This window comes from Balaenoptera borealis, assembly GCF_965194805.1.
Source record: "Balaenoptera borealis genome assembly, chromosome: 19".
NCBI classification, from domain to species: domain Eukaryota; kingdom Metazoa; phylum Chordata; class Mammalia; order Artiodactyla; family Balaenopteridae; genus Balaenoptera; species Balaenoptera borealis.
Window position 1 is genome coordinate 56036559 of NC_138878.1, and position 23290 is coordinate 56059848.

Here is a 23290-nt window from a genome sequence, read left to right on the forward strand (position 1 = left end):
CAGGATTCTAGAATGTCAACACTGTGGAATCTCAGACTTGGTCTCTTGGCGACTTCTAGACCCTGGGTGTCCCAGAACGTTTAGGAATCGCAGAACTGTAGCCTCTGGCTTTCCGGGCTCCTAGAACTTCGGAATTCCAGAATCTTGGCCTGTCGGGATTCGAGAAGTTCGGGATTGCGAGATCTCGACATTTCTGAGCCTTGGAAACTCGTGGTCTCGCGCCCCAGGCGGGGTGGGGGTCGCGGCCGCGTCGGGACGGGGCGGGGCCCCCGGGAGAGCAGCGTCCTCGGACCATACAAGGTAAGAGGCGGCGAGAACCACACTGGGGCGAAGGAGCCCGGCGCCCAGCGCCCGGAAGCCGCCCCGCGTCAGTGCCTGCGCCCCGCCCCCTTCCGCCGCGGCCTCCTACCCCTCTTCCCCCCGCCCCTCACTTCCCTCTCCTCTCCCTACCTCACCCCTTCTCCCTCTCAGTACCTCCTGCCCAGACCCTCCTGCGCCGACCTTCCCCTCCCCTCTTCCCCCACCCTCCCCAGCTCTTCCTCTCCCCCAGCACTCCTCTCCCCTTCCCCTTTTTAATAACCTTACCTTCCTCTCCCCCATTCCCCGTCCTCTATCCCCTCCTCTTTCCTTCCAATTCCCCTCCTCCTGCCCCTTCTCGCCCCCTTTCCTTCTCTCTCCACCCATTCCTTCCCTGCCCACACTCTTCATCCCCTCGGTTCCACCTCCCTCCTCACCCCATTTTCCTCACCCCATTCCCTCCTGCGAGTGTTCTCCTCTTCCCCTCCCCTCCTCATGCCTCCTTGACCTCTCAGCCCTCCTTGTCCCTCTCCCCTCGCCCACTGGCAGGCCCTGACCTTTGATCTCCTCTTCCACGAAGCACCCCCACCCCCGTGCCCCGTTTTGGGAAAGGGCTCAGGTCCCCATACTTGGAGAGGAGGTTTGGGAAAGAGAGAGAGAGAAACCCAGAAACCCAAAGACGCTGGAGAGGAAGAGCAAGCCACGCAGACATTCACAGGCACTGAAAGAACAAGAAGTAACACATCTCTGGTCCTTCCCTTTGCGAAAAACAGATTCTCTGCTCCTTGGAAACAAACAAACTAACAAACCCTCACTTGCGAAAATGGCACCTAGCACAAGCTACCAGTGCCAAACACCTGAGAGTCATTCCTCTTGACTCTTTCCTCAAACCTACACCCCAATTCAACGTCAGTCCTGTCTGATTCACCTTCTAAAGAGATATTTCAATCCACCCTCCTGCCTCCTCCTCTGGCCCCCACCCTGGTTCTATCGGGCATCATCTCCCACCTGAACCATCATAGCAGCCCCTTCCTGGTCTCCTGGCTCAGGCCCCTACCCTAGGTCTCTTCCCCACTCCCCCACTAGGCAACCAGAGGGAAGCTGTCATGACACCTGAGTCAGATCACATAAACGCCAAAGTCCTAAGTCCTCACCAGCCTACACAGCCTGGCTCTCATCTTTGATCACTCTTGCTCTAGTCACTCTGGCTTCCACCAGTGCATTTGCCATACTTCAGCCACAGGGCTTTTGCACTGCCTGTTCCCTCTGCCTGGAATACTCCCCCAGGTATCCCAACAGCTTACTCCCCTTCTTCAGGTCACTGCTCAAATGTTTCCTCAGTGAGATGGTCCCTGACTACTATTATTGCAACCCCCATCCTCCCTACCTTGCTGTACTTTTTCCAAGATGTTTATCACCACCTAACATATAAAATGTACTTAGATCTTATGTTTATAGCAATCCTCCCCCACTAGAATGTCAGATCCTCAGGGGCAGGGACTTTGACTTTGTCTTGTTCACTGCTGTATCACTCACACCTAAACCCTAAACAGGAACCAGTCACATAGTGGTCACAAGCTTCAGAATTTGTTGAAAAAAATAAATCGATTCAGAAATGGGGAGAGAAAGAGAGAAAACTCCAAGACACACACGCAAAAAAAATAGTAACTGTGTGAAGTAATGATGTTAAACACTGTGGTAATTATTTCACAATTTATACATATCTAAAATTATTATTTTGTACACCTTGGACTAATACAATGTTATACGGCGATTACATTTCAATAAAACTTGGGGGGGGGGGGAATCCAAGACAGAAAAAGATGGAGAAGGAGACAGTATCACATAGGCAGTTTGCTGAGGACCCACAGCCTGACACATCTACAAAAGTCTTAAACTGATTTGCAGACTCAAATTCCCAGGCATCTAAGAGGCAATACCACCCCCTGGTGACCAAGAGGAAAACGGCACCTCCCCACAACAGAAAACACTCCCTAACAGATCGTCACCAGAGTCCCAGGATTCCTCCCAGCTTAAAAATTCAGGAGACCGAAACGTTTATTCTTTTAACTGATGTAGATGTTCGGGTTGATTAATAAGATGCATAAATTTATAAAAGCCGGTAAGAGAAAACTAAAAGTGCTCCAGGTGAGGATCGAACTCACAACCTCGGCATCGCTCCGCTCGCACTGTTATATAAGTACCGCGCGCTAACCGATTGCGCCACTGGAGCTCCGGCCGCACCCTTGCGCCGCGGGGTCTTTCAGTCATTCCGGGCCACGTGACCTCCATGGATTGCTCCGCCTCGTCTTTGCATATACAAATAGGAATTTTTGGATTGGCCAATCGGAGAAAGTGCGTTACCAGTTCCGGATTCTCACGCCTGGAAGGCTCTTGCTGTAAAAGGGAAAAGTCCGCGAGGCTTTTGGAATGTGGGGGTGTAGCCTGCCTGGGACTCGCCTTCTCATGAATATTCAGAAACCAGAGAGGCGGGGTCTTAACCCTTCGCTGGCTGGCCGGCCGGAAGGCGGCCCCTCCCCCCCGCGGGCGGGAACAGGATATGAGCCCGGGCGGCTGGGGGGAGGGGAAGCCCCAGGCGACCGCCCCCCGCCCCACTGCTGGGACAGGGCTCTCCAGCCACAGATGTATGTGGCGCCGCCGCCGCTAGAGCCGGCGCCACCCATCCCGGAACCTGAGGGGTCCACAGTCGCAGACTCCAGCCTCCCGAAACTGCACCGCGTCCTGAGGGACCCCGAAGCCCAGGCCCCAGCGTCCAGGCTAGAGGACCCCAGATATCCAGGTGCCCAGCGCCCCCTCCTGGAGGAGCTAGGAGTCCGGGACATCAGCGCCGCGCGACCCTGGAGGCCGAGCTTCCTGCACCCGGTTTCCAAGAATTTAGGATCCCAGACCGGAGATTCCCTCCAGAGTTTCCCAGAAAGCTGAGACCAAGACTCCCGGGGTTTGAGGAACTTGGGATACGGACTCCTAGCGCCCCATCCAGCCCGTTTGGGGCTGAAGCGCCCGCTACTTCAAGAGGACCCTGGAATTTGGGGCTCCCTGCGCTCCCTCCTGGAGGTGGTTTATCCCTGCTCTTAGAGTTAGGGGAACTCAGGAATCCGGGCCCCCCACCCCACGGCCCCATCTAGAAGACTCAGGAATTTGGGTTCCCAGCACCCCCATCTGAGACTCAAGAGTCGAGGCCCCCAGCATCTTCCATTTAGAGGACCAAAGAAATTTGGACCACTGCACCCCATTCTCCGAGAGACCCCGGATTCTGGTTCCCGGATCCTGAGAGCCCGAAGTTCAAACCCCTGACTTGCAGAGACGCAGGAGTCCCGGCTCTGCGCCTCCCCGGGGACCGTGCTAGGGTCGAATAGGAACTGGGCTGCCTCGGTTCGGGGCTGGAGACTCCCCGGGAGGTGAGGGGGGAGGCGAGGGGCCCCGACGGGTTGGGGGAGGGGGCGGCGCCGCTGCCGCTGAACAATGAGGGGGCGTGCCGGCGGGGGGCGAGCGGAGGAGCTGGCGGGAGTTGGGGGCTAGAGGGGTGTGGGGAGGCGCTGCAGGGGAGCTGCGGCGGTGGGAACAGTGAGCGGATCACGGAGGGACTGGCTGGAGGGGGTCGAGAACTCAGGGCCAGCGCCCCAACTCGCAGCCCTCCGCGGGGGAGGGAGCCGTCTGCAGGACCCTGGCATCCGGTCCCCCAGCCTCCTCCGCCCTCCCCTGGGACCCCGCGGCCTCCCGCCCACGGCTTTTTCCCAGCCCTGCCCCTCGCCCTCGGCTCCAGCCAGAGCCCAAACGTTCCCAGGATCCCTGAGCCTCCGGCCCCAGACACACCAGACTCACAGCTTGGACGACTCTTTCGCTCGCTTTACTCTTTTGTCTCACCCTTAACATCTTTTTCTCAGTGTTCTCTCCTCTCGCTCCCCTCTTTCTATCACTTTGCCTCTGTCTTCCCCGGTAGTTACTCCCAGGGCCCCCTCCCAGGATTTAGACCGCACTGTTAATTCTCAGCCCCCAGCCTCTGAGCGTGGGGGGCAGGGAGGCAGGCCTATGGGGTCCTGATATCCAGGAAGGGGGTCTTTCTGCAGAAGCCGCTGAGCCACTCAGCCATGCCCGAAGGAGCCCGTGGACTGGGCCTGTCCAAACCCAGCCCTAGCCTCGGCCGCAGAGGTGAAGTGTGTGACTGTGCGGCTGTGTGTGAGACTCGGACAGGTGAGCCTGTGAGGGAGGGGTGGAGCCTGCTGGGCATTCATTCGTTCATGAAAGACACTGCAACGCTCTGGGGCTGACCCAGTGCTGGCAACACAGGCTGACCAAGACAGCCCCAGCCCTGCATGCACAGAGCTCCAGGTCTGGTCCGGGAGATGGACCCATCCCCATACCGTGATAGTCCAGAGGGGAAGCCCAGCATAGAGTGGTCAGGGCTGGGATGAGGAAAGCCCGGGGGACTGTGGGAACTTAATCTGGGAGGTCCAGGGAGGCTTCCTGGAGGAGGGGACATCTAAACTGAGAATTGAAAGATGAGGAGGAATGAGTTGAGAGAGGCAAGGAAGAGTGTTCACAGAGGGAACAGTATGTGCAGGGGCACAGAGGTGAGAAGAGGCTCCTTATTTGAGTAACTGAAAGAAGCTGAGTGTGACTGGAGTCCAGGGGGTGAGAAGCAGTGTGTCTCGGGAAGAGAGCAGACTGGAAAGGTCTCTAATGGCCACCTTGCACAGGGCCCTGTGGATCTGAGGAATTTGGACTTTACCCTGAGGGCAGGAATGGGGTTATACGCATGGGAGTGACAGAGTCAGGCCAATTAATAAAGTTCTCCCAGGATGACACATGGAGGTGGATTCAAGGAATGGAGGCCAGCAGTCCAGAGAGGACCCTGATGGGAGAGGACAGGGCACAGTGAGGGGAGAAGGGAGCCCATGGGAGAGCTGTCGAGCAGGGGTGGGTGAGCGTGGGGGCTAAGCGCACTTACTCAGTTGGGGAGACCCCCTGATCGCCTCTTCCACACCCCCAGCAGCCCCTGCAACCCCCGCCATGGCCTCCCCCCGAGGTTCTGGGAGCTCCACATCCCTGAGCACAGTGGGCTCAGAGGGGGACCCGGCTCCGGGGCCCACACCAGCCTGCTTGGCCTCCAGGCCAGAGCCCCTTCCAGGGCCCCCCATCCGCCTGCATCTGTCGCCCGTGGAGACCCCGGCTTCAGCGAAACCCTCGAGGCTGGAGCGTGTGGCCCGTGAGATCGTGGAGACGGAGCGGGCCTATGTCCGGGACCTCCGCAGCATCGTGGAGGTGAGGCGGGTGGGCACCCAAGTGCAGTGGGGACCCAGGCCAGCCCCTCCACCCCTGTAACCCCAGTCATCCCCGCAGGACTACCTGGGCCCTCTGCTGGACGGCGGGGTCCTGGGGCTGAGCGCGGAGCAGGTGGGCACGCTGTTTGCCAACATTGAGGACATCTACGAGTTCAGCAGGTCAGGGACGGGTGGGATGGGCAGCAGCGCTGGCTCGGGGGGTCGGGGAGGCAGGCTGTGTTCCAACCCCAACCTTGGCACCCCACAGTGCCCTGTCCAGGCTGGAACATGGGGCGTCATGACATTGGGCAGGGATCATGATGGGGAGTGAGGATCCAGAGTGGTGGAGGAGTGAGGTGGATGGGAGCCTGAGGGCCCAGATGAGGTCCAAATATCGGGATGGGCCCAGGCAGCGAGATGGGGCTATCGCTATGTCAGGTCTGGGATCGCGATGAATCCACGGCTTGTGTGGGGCCTGAGGATCATGACAGTGTGAGCATTTGTGTGACCAGCTCATCCTGGGAAACCCCTCAGTCCCAGACAAACCGGAATGGTTGGTCACTCGCTCCAAGGAGCATGACACCGAGTGTCTTTTTTTTTTTTTTTTTTTTTTTTTTTGGCCACACTGCTTGGCTTGCGGGATCTTAGTTCCCCAACCAGGGACTGAACCCGGACCCAGCAGCGAAAGCATGGAGTCCTAACCACTGGACCACCAGGGAATTCCCTAATTACACTTAAAGTTACTGCAGGAGGTTTGTGAGTCACGACAAGATCTCGGGGTCACAGTGGGATCTTAAGATCATCACAGCTCTGAGCGTCCTGACACTCCTCTCCCTGGGTTGTGCCATGAGACCCCCCAGGCTCATGCCCGCTGTGACAAGATCTCAGGCCGAGGAACGTAATGCTGATCAAGGACAAAGTCTGAGCAGGTTGCAGTCTCCCATGTCACGATCAGAGGACCCTTCGTATGGACATGACATCCCTTGAGAGATCCTGGCAGCCACCAAGGCCCCAGTCTCCTGGAGTCCTCCCGTGGGGGGCTGGGGGGGGCAGGGCCGCCCCTCACCCTTCCTCTCCCCTCCACAGCGAGCTCCTGGAGGACTTGGAGGGCAGCAGCAGTGCCGGGGGCATCGCCGAGTGCTTCGTGCAGAGGGTGAGGCGAGGGCCTGGGCTGGGGCCTGGGTAAGGGGGGAGCAGGCCTGGGCCTGGCATGGGGTGGGTCATGGGGAGTCGGGAACTGAGGTCTCCCTGACTCCCTTGCTGCCCACAGAGCGAGGATTTTGACATCTACACGTTGTACTGCATGAACTACCCGAGGTGAGGGCCGAGGAGCCCCTGCTGGGCCCCAGGCTGTGCCCACGAGCTGATGTGCCAGCCAAGCTCCCTCCACCCCGACCCATCCAGCTCCAAGCCCTGCCATACCGTGACGGCGTCCACCCTCTCCCTAACCCACCCCGACCCTGGCGGGCCCCTGAGGGTTCCAAAACCCTGGCCACTCCCTGACCCCTCCCAGCCTTGCCCACCGTAGCTGCAAGTCCCCCTGACCTGTGCTGTGCCCCCAGCTCCCTGGCCCTGCTCCGGGAGCTGTCAGTGTCTCCGCCAGCAGCCCTGTGGCTGCAGGAGCGCCAGACCCAGCTCCACCACTCACTGCCCCTGCAGAGCTTCCTGCTGAAGCCTGTTCAGCGCATCCTCAAGTACCATCTGCTGCTGCAGGTCAGCTGTGGCCCCTGGGGGGCTGCTTGGGGAGGGGCAAGGTCCTGTCCATTGGCCACCTGGTGGAGCATCTGGAGAGTGGACCCTGGATGAGTTGGGCAAGGCCTGGGGAGGCATCCGGTCCCTAGAAACTGGGCCGGTGCTTGGGGCAGGGTCTTGCTGGCAGTGGGGGCTGGCGCCAGCTGATTTCACTTCGTGTCTTTGCCTGTTTGTCTCTCTCCGTCTCTGCCCCTGCCTTTATTTCTCTCTCTCTCTTATCCTTGTCATTCTTTCTTCCTCTGTTCCTCTTCCACTCCCTGGGTGCCTGGTGGCTGCCGTCCAGGAGCTAGGCAAGCACTGGGTGGAGGGCCCAGACGCCGCAGGCCGCGAGATGGTGGAGGAGGCTATCGTGTCCATGACAGCAGTCGCCTGGTACATCAATGACATGAAACGCAAGCAGGAGCACGCTGCGCGCCTCCAGGTGACCCCTGGGAGAGGGCTGGGACCGGCGGCATGGGGGGGGGGGGGTGGGCGTGAGGGCCTTTGCGGGGGGTCGGTCAGTGCCTTGGAGGGCGGGCTGGGACAGCACAGTCTGGTTGCTAACCCCCCTGTGTTGGTGTGCGTGCACCGCCCACCGGTGTGTTCCTGTGCCCGCTGCACCCGGCGTGGTCCCGGCAGGAGGTGCAGCGGCGGCTGGGTGGCTGGACCGGTCCGGAGCTCAGTGCTTTTGGCGAGCTGGTGCTGGAGGGTGCATTCCGAGGTGGTGGAGGGGGTGGCCCCCGACTTCGAGGGGGTGAACGGCTGCTCTTTCTGTTCTCACGGATGCTGCTCGTGGCCAAGCGCCGGGGACCAGAATACACATACAAGGGCCACATCTTCGTGAGTTCAGGGATGGGGCAGGGCCAGAATGTTACCTGCCAGGTATGTTCTGTACACGCATACCTGTAGACCTAAAGGCTGGGGGCAGGATCCGCAAGGAGGGACAACCCAGCTTAAAAGGGCCACGTTTTCTTGAGTCCGAGGAGGGGGGACAGGGTTTAATAAGGAGGGGTGAGGCCAGTGGGATGCACGGGTGGTGCGGGCCTGGAGGGCGAGGATCTTCTTGATCCAGATGAGGGGGGGAGGGCTGGTGAGGGAGAGCTGAGCCCAGCCTGGTGGGGAGGGTCGACGGGGGGAAAGGGGACATCTTTATATGGGGTTGGGACCCAGATACACACGAGGGGCACATGGATGAGTCTGAGGCCTCTGAACTTGCCTCCCCTCTCTGCCCCTCATCCAGTGCTGCAACCTGAGTGTGAGCGAGAGCCCTCGAGACCCTCTAGGGTTCAAGGTGTCGGATCTGACCATTCCCAAGCACAGGCACCTGCTCCAGGTGAGCAGAGGGTGGGGCTGGGTGGGCAGGGATCCCCCCCAGTCCCTAGACCTCACCCCTGGCTCCCCATTCCACCCCCACCCGGCCCCCAGGCCAAGAACCAAGAAGAGAAGAGGCTGTGGATTCACTGTCTCCAGCGCCTTTTCTTTGAGAACCACCCCGCCTCCATCCCTGCCAAGGTACAGCTCCTGCCACCGCGGGGGGTCCTCAGGGTGCTGGAGACTCCCCTCCCCCAGTAATACCGAAAAACCCTGAGTGCAGGGGGGGCCGTCTTAGGACATGATAGTTAAATTGCAGTGTTACGTTGCCTCGGTTTCAATCCCAGCTCCATCACATCCCTGCTTTGTGACTTTAGGCAAGTAATTTAACCTCTCTGGCTTCAATTTCCTCACCTGGAGGAATGATAGCACCAACCTCATAGGGCTGCGGTGAGGATTAGTCGTTACCAGTCATGTAAGGCACCTGACATGTAGCAGCACCCTTTAATAGGACCATGACTGGGGTGCTCAGGGACCAGCCCCCTCATCCCTCATCCTTGTCTCTTTCAGGCAAAACAAGTTCTCCTTGAAAACAGCCTGCACTGTGAGTTGGGGCCCTGGGTTGGGAGGATGTGGCAGTAGAGGAATCACTTCTAAGAAAAAGTAAAGTATTAGCCCCAAATCTCTCCCTGCAGGTGCTCCTAAAAGTAAGTCTATCCCAGAGCCCCTGACACCTCCACTTGGGTCTCCGCGACCTCGAGATGCTAGAAGTTTCACCCCTGGACGAAGGAACACAGGTAAAAGAGATGGAACCCTGAGTTCCCCCTCCCTCCACTCCTCCCCCAGAAGCCTGGAGCTGGGCTCCTAACAAGGTTCTGATCCGCCTCTCCCACAGCTCCATCTCCAGGACCCGCCACTACCCGCCGTGGCCGCAGACAGTCTGGTGAGTACCCTTCACCTAAAAGCGAACTAGGCATCAGGTGGGACCTGGCCCCTGACATCACTGTGTCCTCCCTCCAGAGCCCCTGAAGGACCCTTACGTCATGTTTCCCCAGAACGGTGAGTGACCACGCAGCCCAGCCTGGTCCGTCCCTGTCTGTCTGTCTGTTCCCGGGGACGCCCGGAGTTCGTGAGGGAGGGGTGATAGGGGCAGCTCATCAATGACAAGGAATAACACTCGTTCTTACATCTCACTCTTTTCTCTTTCTCATCTCCTCATCCCCAGCTAAGCCTAGACTCAAGGTGAGAAATATCCTGGGACAGGGTTTGTTTCGGGTCCTGGACTCGTGGGTCTGAGGGAGGAGGGAGCTTGAGTTCCAAAGTCCTGGGTCTGAAGAAGAAGGGGGCTGGGGACTGGATTCCTCTGTCTGAGGGAGGGAGGGGGACGGGGCCCTGGATTCCTGCCCTCCTTCCTTTCCTTCCTCACAGCACACTGGCAGTGAGGGGGAGCTCTACCCGCTCTTAGAGCCTCTGCCACCAGTTCCAGCTTCTGAACCCCCTGAGGACCTGGAGGACACTGGGCCCCCCACGCTGGACCCCTCTGGGACCTCAATCACTGAAGAAATCCTGGAGCTGCTGAACCAAAGAGGCCTCCGGGATCCAGGGGTGAGCCGGGCATCCCCTCACGGTGGTGTCCTTGGGACTCTGGGCCTGGGCAGGCACAGCCTGGGGGTCAGGGGGGCCAACCCACCCTGATACCTTTGGCTTCTTCCTCAGTGCCCACTACAGCCGCCCCCCCATGACATTCCCAAGTTCCCCGGAGACTCCCAGGTGCCAGGCGACAGTGACACCCTCACATTCCAAGCCCTGCCCAGCCGGGACTCTTCAGAAGAGGAGGAGGAAGAAGAGCTGGATATGGATGAACGGGGCCCTTCCCCACTCCACGTCCTAGAGGGGCTTGAAAGTTCCAGTGCGGCTGAAATGCCTGACATTCCCAGCCTTTCCAAAAATCCTGATGTACCCAACCTCCCTGAAATTCCCAGCCTTTCTGAAATTCCCCAAATGCCCCGCCTTCCCAGTCTCTCTGACGTTTCCAGTGTGTTTGAAATGCCCTGCCTTCCAGCCATACCCAGTGTCCCCGACACTCCTAGTCTTTCCAACGCTCCCACCCTCCCCTGTGACTCCTGGCTCCAGGGACCTCGGCAGGAGCCGGATGAGGCTCTAGCCACCAGGAGAGAACTCTTCCCTGGAAGCAGTTCTGGAAAACTGGGAGAGCCCTTCTCAGAAAGCAGGGCGGGGCAAGAGGAGGACGAAGGAGTATCATACCCAGATTTCCAGCCCCGGGATGTCACCCAAGATCAGGGATTTCCGGATGAGCTGGAGTTCCGCTCTTGCTCAGAAATCCGGAGCGCCTGGCGGGCACTGGAGCAGGGGCACCTGGCCCGGCCAGGTTTCCCAGAGCCACTGGTGATCCTGGAAGATTCAGATCTAAGTGGAGGCAGCGGAAGCGGGAAGGCAGGAGCCCCAACTTCGGAGAGGTCAGCGTCCCGAGTGCGAGAGTTGGCCCGGCTTTACAGCGAGCGGATCCAGCAGATGCAACGGGCCGAGACCCGGGCATCAGCCAACGCCCCCCGCCGCCGGCCACGGGCTCTGGCCCAGCCGCAGCTGTTGCCCTGCCTGCCCCGTGAGCAGGCTGAGCCAGGTGAGGTCCAGGTATGTGTTTGGCAGACACAGCCCATGTGGGGGCATCCGTCCTAACTCGATCCACCTTTCTTTGCATACAGGGCCCCTGCCTGCCTTTGGACACGTGCTCGTATGTGAGCTGGCCTTCCCGCTGACCTGTGCCCAGGAATCTGTCCCACTAAGCCCTGCTGCCCGGGTTCAAGCTGCCACAGCTGTGACTAAGCAGGGAGGCTGCCTGGACGGCCAGGGTCTAAATGTTTCAAGTTTGCCTGACCAAGACCATCTGGGCATCCAGGTTCCAGCTGCTACCCCTCTGCCTGAGCAAGGAGGCCTCTGGAATATCCGGATTCCAAACACCACACCTTTGCCCAAGCAGGAAGGCCCCCCCAACAGCCAGCTGCCAGCTATTACAACTGTGCCGGATCAAGAAGGCCACCAGGAAATCCAAGTTCCAGCTGCCACTCCTTTGCCCGAGCATAGAGGCCATGTGGATATACCAGTTCCATCTACCACCTCTTTTCCTGAGCAAGGATGCCACGTGGACATCCAAGTTCCAATCACCCCAGCTTTGCCTAAGCAGGGAAGTTGCTCTGATACCATGGTTTTAGCCGCCACTCCTACGTCCAAGCGAGAAGGCCACCTGGACAGCCAGAGCCCAACCAACACCCCGTTAACTAAGCAAGGAGATTGTAGGGACGTTCAGTTCCCAGCCACTGCCTGTGGCCAAGCCGTCGATCCTTTGCTTATACACAGAAGCAGCCTAGACCCTCAGATCCCAGCTGACACCCCACTGCCCTTGCAACATGACCTCCCCGACATTCAGGTTCCGGGTACCTCACCTTTGCCTGCACATGGAGGCCACCTAGACCATCAGACCCCAGCCAACACTCTGCCGTCCTTGCCCCAGGACCTCCCACACTTTCAGGTTCCAGCTGCCACACCTTTCCCGCAGCCACAAGGCCTCACGGACACCCAGGTCCAAGCCCTCCCACCTTTGCCCCAGCAGGGAGGCCTCCCAGACATCCAGGGTCCAGCTGCCGCGCCTCTGCTTGAGGAGCAAAGCCTCACAGACCTCCAGGTTCACAAACTGACCCCTTTGTTGGAGCAGAAGAGCCTCACCAACGACCATGTTCCAGCTGCCGCGCCTCTGCTTGAGGAGCAAAGCCTCACAGACCTCCAGGTTCACAAACTGACACCTTTGTTGGAGCAGAAGAGCCTCACCAACGACCATGTTCCAGCTGCCGCGCCTCTGCTTGAGGAGCAAAGCCTCACAGACCTCCAGGTTCACAAACTGACACCTTTGTTGGAGCAGAAGAGCCTCACCAACGACCATGTTCCAGCTGCCGCGCCTCTGCTTGAGGAGCAAAGCCTCACAGACCTCCAGGTTCACAAACTGACACCTTTGTTGGAGCAGAAGAGCCTCACCAACGACCATGTTCCAGCTGCCCCACCTTTGCCTGAGCGAGGAGGCCCTCGGGACATTCAGGGCCTGTTACCCACCCGAGTCCAGACCACGGTGGTTTTGTCTAAACAAGGAGGCCACGCGGTCTCTCATGTTGCCAGGTCAGAGTCTTCAGACTTGAGCCCACCCCACAGTCCCCGACTCGCAACCCGGCAGCTCCTGGGCTCCAACGCAGCTGCCCTCTCAAGATACCTGGCAGCCTCATACATCAGCCAGAGCCTGGCGCGGCGGCAAGGGCCTGGAGGAGAGGCTCCCCCAGCCGCCCGGGGCCCTTGGTCCTCCTCTGCCCCCACGTCACGGGCACCTTCACCGCCACCCCAGCCTCAACCCCCAGCGCCCCCAGCCAGGAGGCTCAGCTATGCCACCACGGTCAACATCCATGTCGGGGGTGGCGGGCGGCTACAGCCGGCCAAGGCCCAGGTCAGGTTGAACCACCCTGCTCTCTTGGCAACCCCCCAGGAATCGGTGGGCCTTCGCAGAGCCCAGGGGGCTCCCGATGCCCCTTTCCACATGTGAGCCAGGATGTCGGGCTTCTTGAAAAGCAGAGACTTCAACCAGATGCCACAGACCCTCAGAATTCACCCAGAAGTCCAGACGCTGAACACAGGTCTAAAAATTGCCACAGCTTTCCAACACCTGGAGTCTTCGGCGAATGGTCCTTATTACTTAACCTGGATTAACCCAACAGGGATGGGGAAGGGGATGTCATTAATATTTTGTTAATTAATATTATGAAATTATGTATCTTTTCCCATTCTGGGGGCCATGGGGGATGACAGAAGACAACAATGAATGGGAAGGTCTGATACAGCACGAATTAGTCGTTCTGAAAATTTGGGGAATCTCAAACTCCTTTGAGAATTACTGAAGACTGGACCCATTACAGTTTGGTGTATGATTTTAGAGGGCTTATGAACTGCTTGATGCCTATCCAGGAAGGCCAAGTTAAGAAGCTTTTTCCCAAGCAGATCCCTCAAAATTCATTCCCTTAGCAGTTTATCCAGTTGATGTGTCCCACCATCATCTATTCCTCTCATCTACTTAGCCAATTCTATCCACCCAGCTCTCTCTCCGTCATCTCCCTCTGTCCATCTGTCTTCCAATCCATCATTCCCACCCATATGTCTTGCTTTATTCAACTTTCTCTACCCTATTCATCCATCATCCTACCCCACCCCCCATCTAGCACCCGTTCCTCCGTCAATCCACTCATCTATTCCACATGTCCATCTTCTCCAACCAACTCTCTCCATTCATCCATTTGTCCCTCCATATTCCCACCTATGTCCATTCATTCATACATCTGATCACTCAACCATCTCCTAATCCATCAAGCCAACCGTCCATTTAACCATCTCTACCACCATCCATCCAACCATTTTAATCTCTTTCCATCCATCCCTCCTTAATTGGATTCTTCTGGGTCTTGGTACTACAAAATTTCAGAGACAGTTCCCTGCTAACGCCAAAATGGATCAGGTCTGGGGTTCTGGCAGAAGTGTCCCACATCTGCCTTATTTCTCTTAGCAACCACTCTCCACCCTCCTAAGTATTCCAGTTCTTGTACCCACCCATCGAATTCTTGTATCAGATCTCTCTACCCCGTCTCTCTAGTTGGGGACCTCTGCAGTGCCTCAATATGCCCCCACACCCCAAAGTAATTCAGGTCTTAGGGACAAAGGCTTTTATATTAAGATCGTTCTGTCCCCCTCCCAGCAGTGGTGTGCCCAGTGGGAAGCACAGTTTAAGCAGTTTCTTTGGTAACATTCGCTGCTTTTATTGAACACTTAAGTTCTTGTGCTTTAGAGCATCATCTATTTAGTCTTCCCTGGAATTCTCTGAGACACCACAGCATCATGGCTGAGTTGAAGTCCCAGCTTTTCTAGTACTTGGTGTGTTAACTTCCCTCCGAGCCTGGGTTTCCTCATCTGTACAATGAGGACAGCAGTATCTGCCTCGCAGGATCATCGTAAAGTTTCAGTGAGTGTATCCTTACTTCCCAAATGTGTTTAAGCCTGACTCACCGAGGCACTGTTCAAATCAGATGCCCCAGGATCTAGTCCCAACCCATGGAATGAGAACCTCCAAGGCAGGAGCCTAAGAATCTGGTTTTAACAATCAATTAACAACAACAACAAAAAATGCTATTATTGAGTACTAACTGCGTACCACAGGCATTAATCACTTTATTTGAACTCATTCACTTTGAGTCCTCACAACATCCCTAAAAGGCAAGTGAGGATGATTTTTACACCCCACTTTAGAGATGAGGAAACTGAGGCACAGAGAGGATAAGGGACTTGCCCAGTCAAACAAGTGGGAAGGAGCAGAGCTGGGACTCATCCACGCTGCCAAGCCCGTCGGCACTTTTACTTGAGTGTGTCAGGCGCTACTCTTGTCACTGGGGGCGCAACAGCGAACAATTCCTTGCCCACAAGGGGCTTGCGGCCTGGTGCTCCAAAGGGCCTAGGTAACTGGTCATTAGCTGGGGAAACTGAGTAAGTCCTGGCTCAATAAGTGTTAGCTGCTGGCTTCTATTCAGTTACTGCGTGGTTACCATGCCACACACCAGGGCCTAGGCCAAGTCGGGCTTCTTGGCCTGGACCTGCTCCACTGCAGCCTCCCAACAAAGGTCAGGACTGAGGCTGGCCCTCCCCTCTTCCGCCCCCGGCTGCACATTCCCAGCTGAAAGAAAGTTCCCAGCCTGGCCTGGGCTCCCAGCGGTGCCGGAATTCCCGGTATTTGAGGAGGCAGCAGGGAGGAAGAAGGCTGTCTACTCCAAGGCTTGGAGTGAGGACGGAGAGGCAAGCCCCCTCGGCCGCTCCAGATGCGTCCCAGCTGTGCCTCTGCGAGGGGCTAGGAGTCTCAGTAAGGGGGTCTCTGAACCCCGTGGGGAAACCCTGGGCACTAGGCCTGCCTCGGCCCCTCCTACTCCCTGTCCCTGAATTCCATTCCTCCTGCCTGCCCAACTCCTACCTCTGCTTCATGACCCCAGCTCCAACGCCTCCTCAGGAATACCCTTCTTGCTGGTCTACTACAGCCTGCCTTTTGTAAACTGTCTTTAGAGCTGCAGTTAAGACAGGCTTGAAAAGGGAAAGGGCAGCTGTCCACTGCCTTCTTTGGGACGCTGCTGCCCTCCTTGGGATGTTTAGGTTAATGCCAGCCAAACCCAGTTAACCCGAGTTAACTCCAGCTCCAATGCAAAACTTGGTGAGGTAGTTGTTTAGCCACTAGGCTAACTTTCTCACCAGCTAACACGAAGACACCTGCCTGTCACCAACCTCACAGGGATGTTGTAAACACTTAGCCTGGCAACCAGCTGGAGCTCAATCAACCCCACTCTCCATCTGTAAGAAGCACTTTATTTGTATGTTTTCTCTGTACACCAGTGCTGTCCCACAGAATTTTCCTGTCAGTGACAGTGTTCTCATGGGTGCAGCCCAGCTTGGCGGCCACACATGGCTACGGTTTTGGTAGGGCAGACATACAAAAAGGGCAACTAGTGAGTAAATCCCAAGGTCCTTTTATAAAGAAAATTTGTGAAACTACTCTTTGATTAAGTGTGTAATGATGTTCTTGCCAGTACTCTCAGCAGGGGGTGTAGTGAGGAAGCCCACTTGGGGGCAGATCACTTAAGTATCCAGGTTGGCTGCAAAGGCTGGTATGGAAGCACAGATGCCCTTCCCACCCCAGTGATGTTCACTAGCTTCCTTTAAAAATGGGAAAAGAAACTGAAGGCAACTTAATTCACAAACACTTCCCTATACATATACCAGGGCCATCCCACAGAACTTTCTTCCATGATGGAAATGCTCTATCATCTCTGCAGCCCAGTGGTAGCAACTGAGAGCCCGCCTATGTCAGCTATTATCATCCCATGGCAGACACAACAGATGAACAAGTCCTCGGACCTGTATGTTCCCAGGCCCGTAAGGACAGTCACCATACTGAGCGTAACGGGGACCTGCTTTAAGGAGGCCACGGGGGTGTGGCAGACTTTCTCAGGAGTTACTGTTGACATCCTGAAGGATGTGGCCAGTCAGGGGGAAATCACCCATCCACAACGGGGTGCTTACAGCCCCCTGCCCCAATCTCAATCCTATCTACACTACAGGTTGGCATTAAGAAAAATTCCTTTCTCAACACAGGCACGGATGGCTCTTAGTTGCTGACTTAAAGACTCCATCCAGGCAGTTTCTCCTCACTTTGTAGTAAAGATGATTGATCTTACACATTTCCCCTGCTCTTCTCTGACATGTCATTAAAACAACAGCAAAGAGACTTCCCTGGTGGCGCAGTGGCTAAGACTCCACATTCCTAATGCGAGGGGCCTGGGTTTGATCCCTGGTCAGGGAACTAGATCCCACATGCCGCAACTAAGACCCAGCACAGCCACATAAATAAATATTTAAGAATAAATAAAAAAATAAAACAACAGCAAAAAGATTGAAAAAAAAAAAAAACTCACAAGGATACCCCACACAACCAATGACCTAGGACCACGCCCACCTCAGCTGTGCCAACACACTGGACTCCTCTGGAGGTGCACAGAAACTGAGACCAGGTCTGCTCCCACCAGCCTCTCCAACCCAACCCATCTCCTACCCTGAGTGGTAGCCTCTAGAAAGGCTTCTGGGGCATTTCTTGCATTCCTTTTAGACAAACACCGCCACAGAAGACCACACCATAGTCCTTGAAACCTTAAATCCCATAACATTTTTATTATAAAGGTGAACCCTGATCTTTATGATGGGCTTATCGGTAGGATTTCTGGTAGCGAGCACGGGCACCAGGACCTCCAAACTTTTTGGATTCGCAGCGACGGGGATCAGCTACCAGCAGGGTCCGGTCATACTGGATGAGGATGTCTTTGATCTCCTTCTTGGAAGCCTCATCCACGTCTGGGGATTAAAGTATGGGTGAAGATTTAGATACGCCAGGAAGTGTCCTCCTGCTCTTTGTGACTAAATGCAAGAGTGCCAGAGCTAGACCTGGACCTGCCCCCACCCACCTGATGGGAAGGACCCACCCTCACTCACATTTCTGGTAATAGGCCACCAAGGCTTTGGAGATGGACTGGCGGATTGCTGTGAGAAAGAAACACACACACAAAAAAGGTACATCAGCTTCAGGAACACCCAAGGGTAGGACCCACCTTCCACCCATGTGCCCAGTTCCTGGGACTCACCGTAAATCTGAGCTACGTGACCACCACCCTTCACTCGGACACGGATGTCCACACCAGCAAATCGCTCCTTGCCCAGAAGCAGAACAGGTTCCAGTAGCTAGAGCAACAAGAAGCATGACAGGATTTTAGATCACAACCTGGGCAGCCAAGCCACCTCACTGAACATTCCTCCACAGCTCTCTCCAAGTAGCTTCGGCCAGCACTGGCCTCAAAGTATTAGTGCAAGAGCGCGGGGCTGTTACTCAAAGCACTCTGCACAGCCAGCAAAGCAGGGAGGTTTCCAAGACAGAAGAGATTGCTGAAGGCAACCTGAAACTTGAGCTGGGCTCCCTCCTCTGTGTTTCCCTCTGGACATCAGATTACCTATCTTTAAGATTGATTCTTAGAATGCTGGCACTTTAGCCCAACACTAAGGAAAACCTCTGCAGCCACCAAGGCTTCCCCGAACAGTGAAAAGCCACTCCTGAGCTATGTCACGTGCTTTCCCCACCTGAGCTCTGTGCCCTCCCTTTGAGCCTCACATATTTCCAGAAAAATTACAACTATGCTATAACCCTACTTTGTTTTACCTATTTCAGGCCTCAGCTCACAAGTCTCCCCCAACCCTGCTCTGACCCTTCCACCCAGGTTTGAGCCAGAAACCTTCTCTGGGCTCCTCTACGCCGGCTCTGACTACTTTGGAGGAGTGTCTGGTATTGGGGTCCAATGTGTCTCCCCCACTGGATTGGGAGCTCTGTGAGGGCAGGCCCTGAAGCCATCAGGGTCACTGATTTGTCTCCAGCACTCAACACAGGCTGCACACACAAAGCCTTCGAGTAAACTGACAGTAAGAATAAGCCACAATACTCAATTATCTGCTATACAAAGGAATCTCAGACACCACCTTATCAAGTTTTAACTAACCCTGCAACAGAGATGTTATTCTTCACCTTTAAAAGCAACAGACTTAACAAATGCATTCTCACACACACCAACCACCTCACAAGGACAATCCAATTTACCCTCACAACAGCCCTCCAAGGTAGGAATTATTCCTATTTCACAGAAAAGGTGAGTTACTGCCTCAAATCACACAGCTAGAAAAGGCAGAAATCAAACTCGGATCTCTTTCCATTCTGAGCCAAAGAAACTGAGACCTTCCAATAAAACTTTATTCAGGGAAAAAAAAAAAAGAAAGAAACTGAGGCTCAGACAGGGAGGGGAGAAACTCCTTTCACTGCCAAGCACAACAAACTCAAATTCTTGTTCTTATAAAGCTCATTGAGTGTGTACAATATTCAAACCCTACTTTAATCACAATGTTTTGAAAAACAAAACATTGATTCTTGTTGTCGGAGAGTGTATACTACCCTAAAAATCAGAACGTTAAGATATAAACAACCTTATGTCCCCCATTAAATTACTGCAAGAAATCAGACCACATAAACTTGGGAAATCCCCATGGAATCCGGTCCCCAACTGAGTGAGCTTCCAAATAACCCAGTTAAGCACCTGCTTAATCTTCAACATTCACGTTTTCACTCTCAATTCAAGCTTTTATAACATCGCCTGAACCCCCAACACCCGACTCCATTCATCGACAAATACCCCATTTTTTTGTTCCCTACTCAGCTTCTAAACGTCCCATTGTTGACACCAGACCCTTCAGCTTCCAAGATCGAGGAACTCCAGTAACCCACTTATTCCAACATCTCCATCTCCAGAACCCTCCACTCAACCCAAACAACCATCCTCAATTCCGGCACCTTGTACTGCAGTGTGCGAGGTTCGATCATCTCCAGGGGTCGCCCGTTCACCTTGATGAGGCCGTTACCTCGTTTGCAGTGCGCCACGGCCGTGGCCGTCTTCTGTGGAAAGCGAAGGGAAAACAACGGAGCCACGTGAGCTCCGGGCCCCGGCTCCCAAGTCGACCCCAGACCCCTGCCCACAAGCCTCTCCCCGACCCAGGCCTCCCCTCGCCCCTACCATCGGGAGCCCGGCTCACCTTGCGTCCGAAGACCTGCACCGACTGCAGAGGACCCTTGGACGGCATGGCTGCGGGCGTTCACAGGAGCTCCTCACCGCGCGGCGCTGCAACCGGAAAAGGAAAACGCGGGGCCACCCTGGCTGCTTTTCAGGGTCTGCGCAGGCGCGTTGTGCTCAGCTTCGCGACAGGAGGGAGCTTTACGGCTCGTGGGCGGGGCTTTGGATTGGCGGCGGGAAGGTGGGTCCAGAGAGCGGAGGGGGCGGGACCCGGGAGCGGAAGGGGCGGGGCTTGAAGGGTGTTGGGGGCCGACAGAGAAGGGTGAGGACCAGCCGTAATTCACATCCTTGGTCTTCATTGGTCACCGCCAGTTCTCATTTGCATTTAGGCTCTTTAATAACCTCCCTCCGCTCCCATACGCAACCGATTATCACCCTCTTCGAAAGAGATTTGTGTTACTGTTTCATCATCGGCAATCTTCTTCCTCTCTAGCGTTCCCTCCCGAGAAACCTGGCAGGATTCAGACTCCCCCTACGTCCTAGAACCCACCTCCTTAGAGAGTCCCCCCAGAATCCTTTTCCTCTTAGAGCCCCGTATCCCAGAATCTGGCTTTCACCAGAACTTCCTTCCTTTTAGAGCCTCCTCCTGCCAGAATTCTTCTCAAAGAGGTCTTCTCCCAAATTCCCCTCCTCAGAGTCCTCACCCTAGACTTCTTTCCCTGAGTCTCCCTCCACTCAGGGCCCTCTCCCCCCGCCGTAATTCTCCCCAGAATCTTTCTCTCCTCAGACCCACGACCTCTAGAATCCCCCTTCTTCAGAAGCTCCTTCTCCCCCAATCCGCTTTTCCCGCAACTGTCCCCCTAGAACCCGTTTTCACAAAATCTTCATCACTTTCAGAGCCTCCTCCCCCAAAATCTACCTTTCCCAAGAATTTGTTTCCCTTCAGAGCCTCCTCTCCCGAGCAATTGTCTCCCCTGAAATTTGCCTCCCCACTAGAATCCCCAACTCCTTGGAGGCCCTCCCTCCAAAATTCTACTCTTCAGAGTCTCTATCTGAGAACCCTCTTTCTCCAGACCCCCCCCCAAATCACCCTTCTCTCTAGGCCCCTCCCACATAGAATTCTCTATCCCAGGGGTCCCCAACCCTCAGGATCTAACACCTGGTGGTATGAGGTGGAGCTGATGTAATAATAATAGAAATAAAATGCACAATAAATGTAATGCACTTGAATCATCCTGAAACCATCCTCACCCCCACCCCCGGTCCTTGGAAAAATTGTCTTCCACGAAAACGGTCCCTGGTGCCAAAAAGGTTGGGGACCACTGCTCTATCCCCAGTCCCCCCAGCCCATCTGAGGAACCTCAGGATTGGGTAGCTCCCTGGCTCCCCACCACTCAGGATGCTCCCTTCCTAGCCCAGAGCTTCCTCTCAGGGCTTCAGGGAGCCCACCGTTGCCTCAGTTTCTCTGGCAGCAATGGGTCTGGAGTCCAAGGTGCAAAGGGGTGTGGTTGCTCACCTGTTCCTGGAGGGCCCAAGGCAGGGTGGAGATTGGTGGGCGGGTCGGGGGCCGGAGGGAGGGTCCTGCAGCTCAGAGTCCAGCTCCTAAAGGGTGAGAGAGGGAGAGGAGCCAGGGCCCGGGGAGAGAGGACCCAGAGGCTGAATTGGAGGGACCCACGGACAGATACACAGCACAAGAGAGAGACAGGCACACATGGAGGAGAAGGCAAAGATGGGACCAACAGAGGAGAGGAAAAAGAAGAGAGACACCAGGTCAGTCAGAGATAGAGCCAGGAGACACAAGTGACAGAGATCCAGAGGCAGAGAGGCCAACCCTCAGAGAAAGGAGACTGGCAGGTACAGGCAGGCATGAAGATTCCAAGACACTTTCAACAGAAATAGAAGTAGAAAGCAGAGCAGAGACTCCCAAATATGCACCTGCAGACACAGATAAAGCCTAACACTGGTGTTTTCCAATGAGAAGACAGGCCACAGAATGCACACACTTTCACACACTTTGTACTGCCTTATGGGCCTGTTTAGGGGGCAGGGGAAGCTTCCAAACTCTCCAGTCTCTCCATGGTGATCCTCATAGCCTTGCTAAGTCTGGTATCTTGGGTGGGGGGGGGAAAGAAGGGGGTCTGGGAGTCCCCTGACCTAGGTCCTCCCTACTCTAGGGTCACCATCTCCCCCAGCCTCTTGGAGTACATTTCCTGGGTATCTGTGGAAGGGAGGGAAAGGGGGCAATTCTCCTCACCTATTCCAGTTTTCCAACTTGCTCCCACTTTCTGTAGCTCTTGTTTCTAGGACCCCAGGCCGGAACCAGAGAAAGTCTGGGGGTGGGCAGGGTGCCCATGTGGCCTCTCTGGACCATCCTCCTGCTGGTGCTGCCCTTGGGAGGCCTAGGACCACCCTTCTGCCCAAGGGAGACTTTCTACTTCCTCATTGCCATCATGAAGTTGCTGGTAAGGAGGGAGGGAAGAGCCAGCAGACAGAGGCAGGCTAGTTAGGGAGTGGGAGGGGGGCATGTTTGAGGAAGGGTCAGTCTCTCCCCAACCAAGATCTGATTTTACTCCCTACCCCGCCATTGTAGGGAAGCAAAAATGATGGCACTCTTTACACCGCAGATGATCTTTCGGTGAGTATCTCATTAGCTCCTTACTGAAGTTGGAAGTTTAGGGAGAATCCACTAGGCTCAGAACACGCACATGTTAAGGCCAGGAGACAGGCGGGCTGGTATTCTGGCTGTCCAGCTCCTGACCCACCCCAGCCTTGACAAATATATATGGCTGCGTTGTGTCTTCATTGCTGCGCACGGGCTTTCTCTAGTTGCAGGGAGCTGGGGCTACTCTTCGGGCTACTCTGCGTGGGCTTCTCATTGCGGTGGCTTCTCTTGATGCATAGCACGGGCTCTAGGCCTGTAGGCTTTAGTGGCTGTGGCACTTGGGTTCAGTAGTTGTGGCGCACGGGCTTAGTTGCTCCATGGCATGTGGGATCTTCCCGGACCAGGGCTCAAACCCGTGTCCCCTGCATTGGCAGGCGGATTCTTAACCACTGCACCACCAGGGACGTCCAACAAATATATTTTATTCACTGCTGTCTCCAACACCTACTACAGTGACTGGCACATAATCACAACAAAGGATGATGGTGATGATTACAGCTATTCTTATATAGTGCTTACCCTGTGCCAGGTACTGGTCAGTATATTAGCTTAATTACTCTTCACGCTGATCCTATGAGGTAAACAAGGCCATCATGTATGGATGTGAAGGTGTACACTGCACAAGAATCCCACATGTACAAGGACAGTATTCTCATCCTGGATATATTTGTCAATTTCTAGCAGACGGCAGTAAAGTATCTTGTTCTAACAAAATCAGCACTTAGAAGTACTTTAAGGAAGGAGTGTCTTTTTCTAACTTACACAGGTGCACT

General features: G+C 55.5%; 2 protein-coding genes across 3 annotated transcripts; one reads left to right on the plus strand and one right to left on the minus strand.

Moving 5' to 3' along the window:
* Positions 1-142: 142 nt before the first annotated feature.
* Positions 143-16253, plus strand: PLEKHG2 (pleckstrin homology and RhoGEF domain containing G2). Its single transcript, XM_082366699.1, is given in 20 exon segments — positions 143-300; positions 4386-4509; positions 5309-5580; positions 5659-5759; positions 6666-6732; positions 6850-6896; positions 7142-7292; positions 7615-7752; positions 7950-8150; positions 8551-8643; positions 8736-8822; positions 9192-9225; positions 9317-9418; positions 9517-9564; positions 9642-9680; positions 9847-9863; positions 10050-10226; positions 10338-11262; positions 11345-13156; positions 13159-16253. Coding segments are annotated over 19 exon segments (4641 nt in total). The 5' UTR covers positions 143-300; positions 4386-4406; the 3' UTR covers positions 13386-16253.
* A 1149-nt stretch (positions 16254-17402) lies between these two features.
* RPS16 (ribosomal protein S16) lies at positions 17403-20038 on the minus strand. 2 transcript variants are annotated; one of them, XM_082366789.1, is made up of 5 exons: positions 19878-20038; positions 19639-19740; positions 17894-17990; positions 17745-17792; positions 17403-17606 (listed from the first exon to the last, which is right to left on the minus strand). In XM_082366789.1, exons 1-5 carry the CDS (start codon positions 19923-19925, stop codon positions 17461-17463), a joined length of 441 nt encoding a protein of 146 aa, XP_082222915.1. In that variant the 5' UTR covers positions 19926-20038; the 3' UTR covers positions 17403-17460. The 2 variants fall into 2 exon arrangements, with proteins under 2 accessions (XP_082222915.1, XP_082222914.1); XM_082366788.1 differs by having other exon boundaries at positions 17745-17990.
* Positions 20039-23290: the final 3252 nt, after the last annotated feature.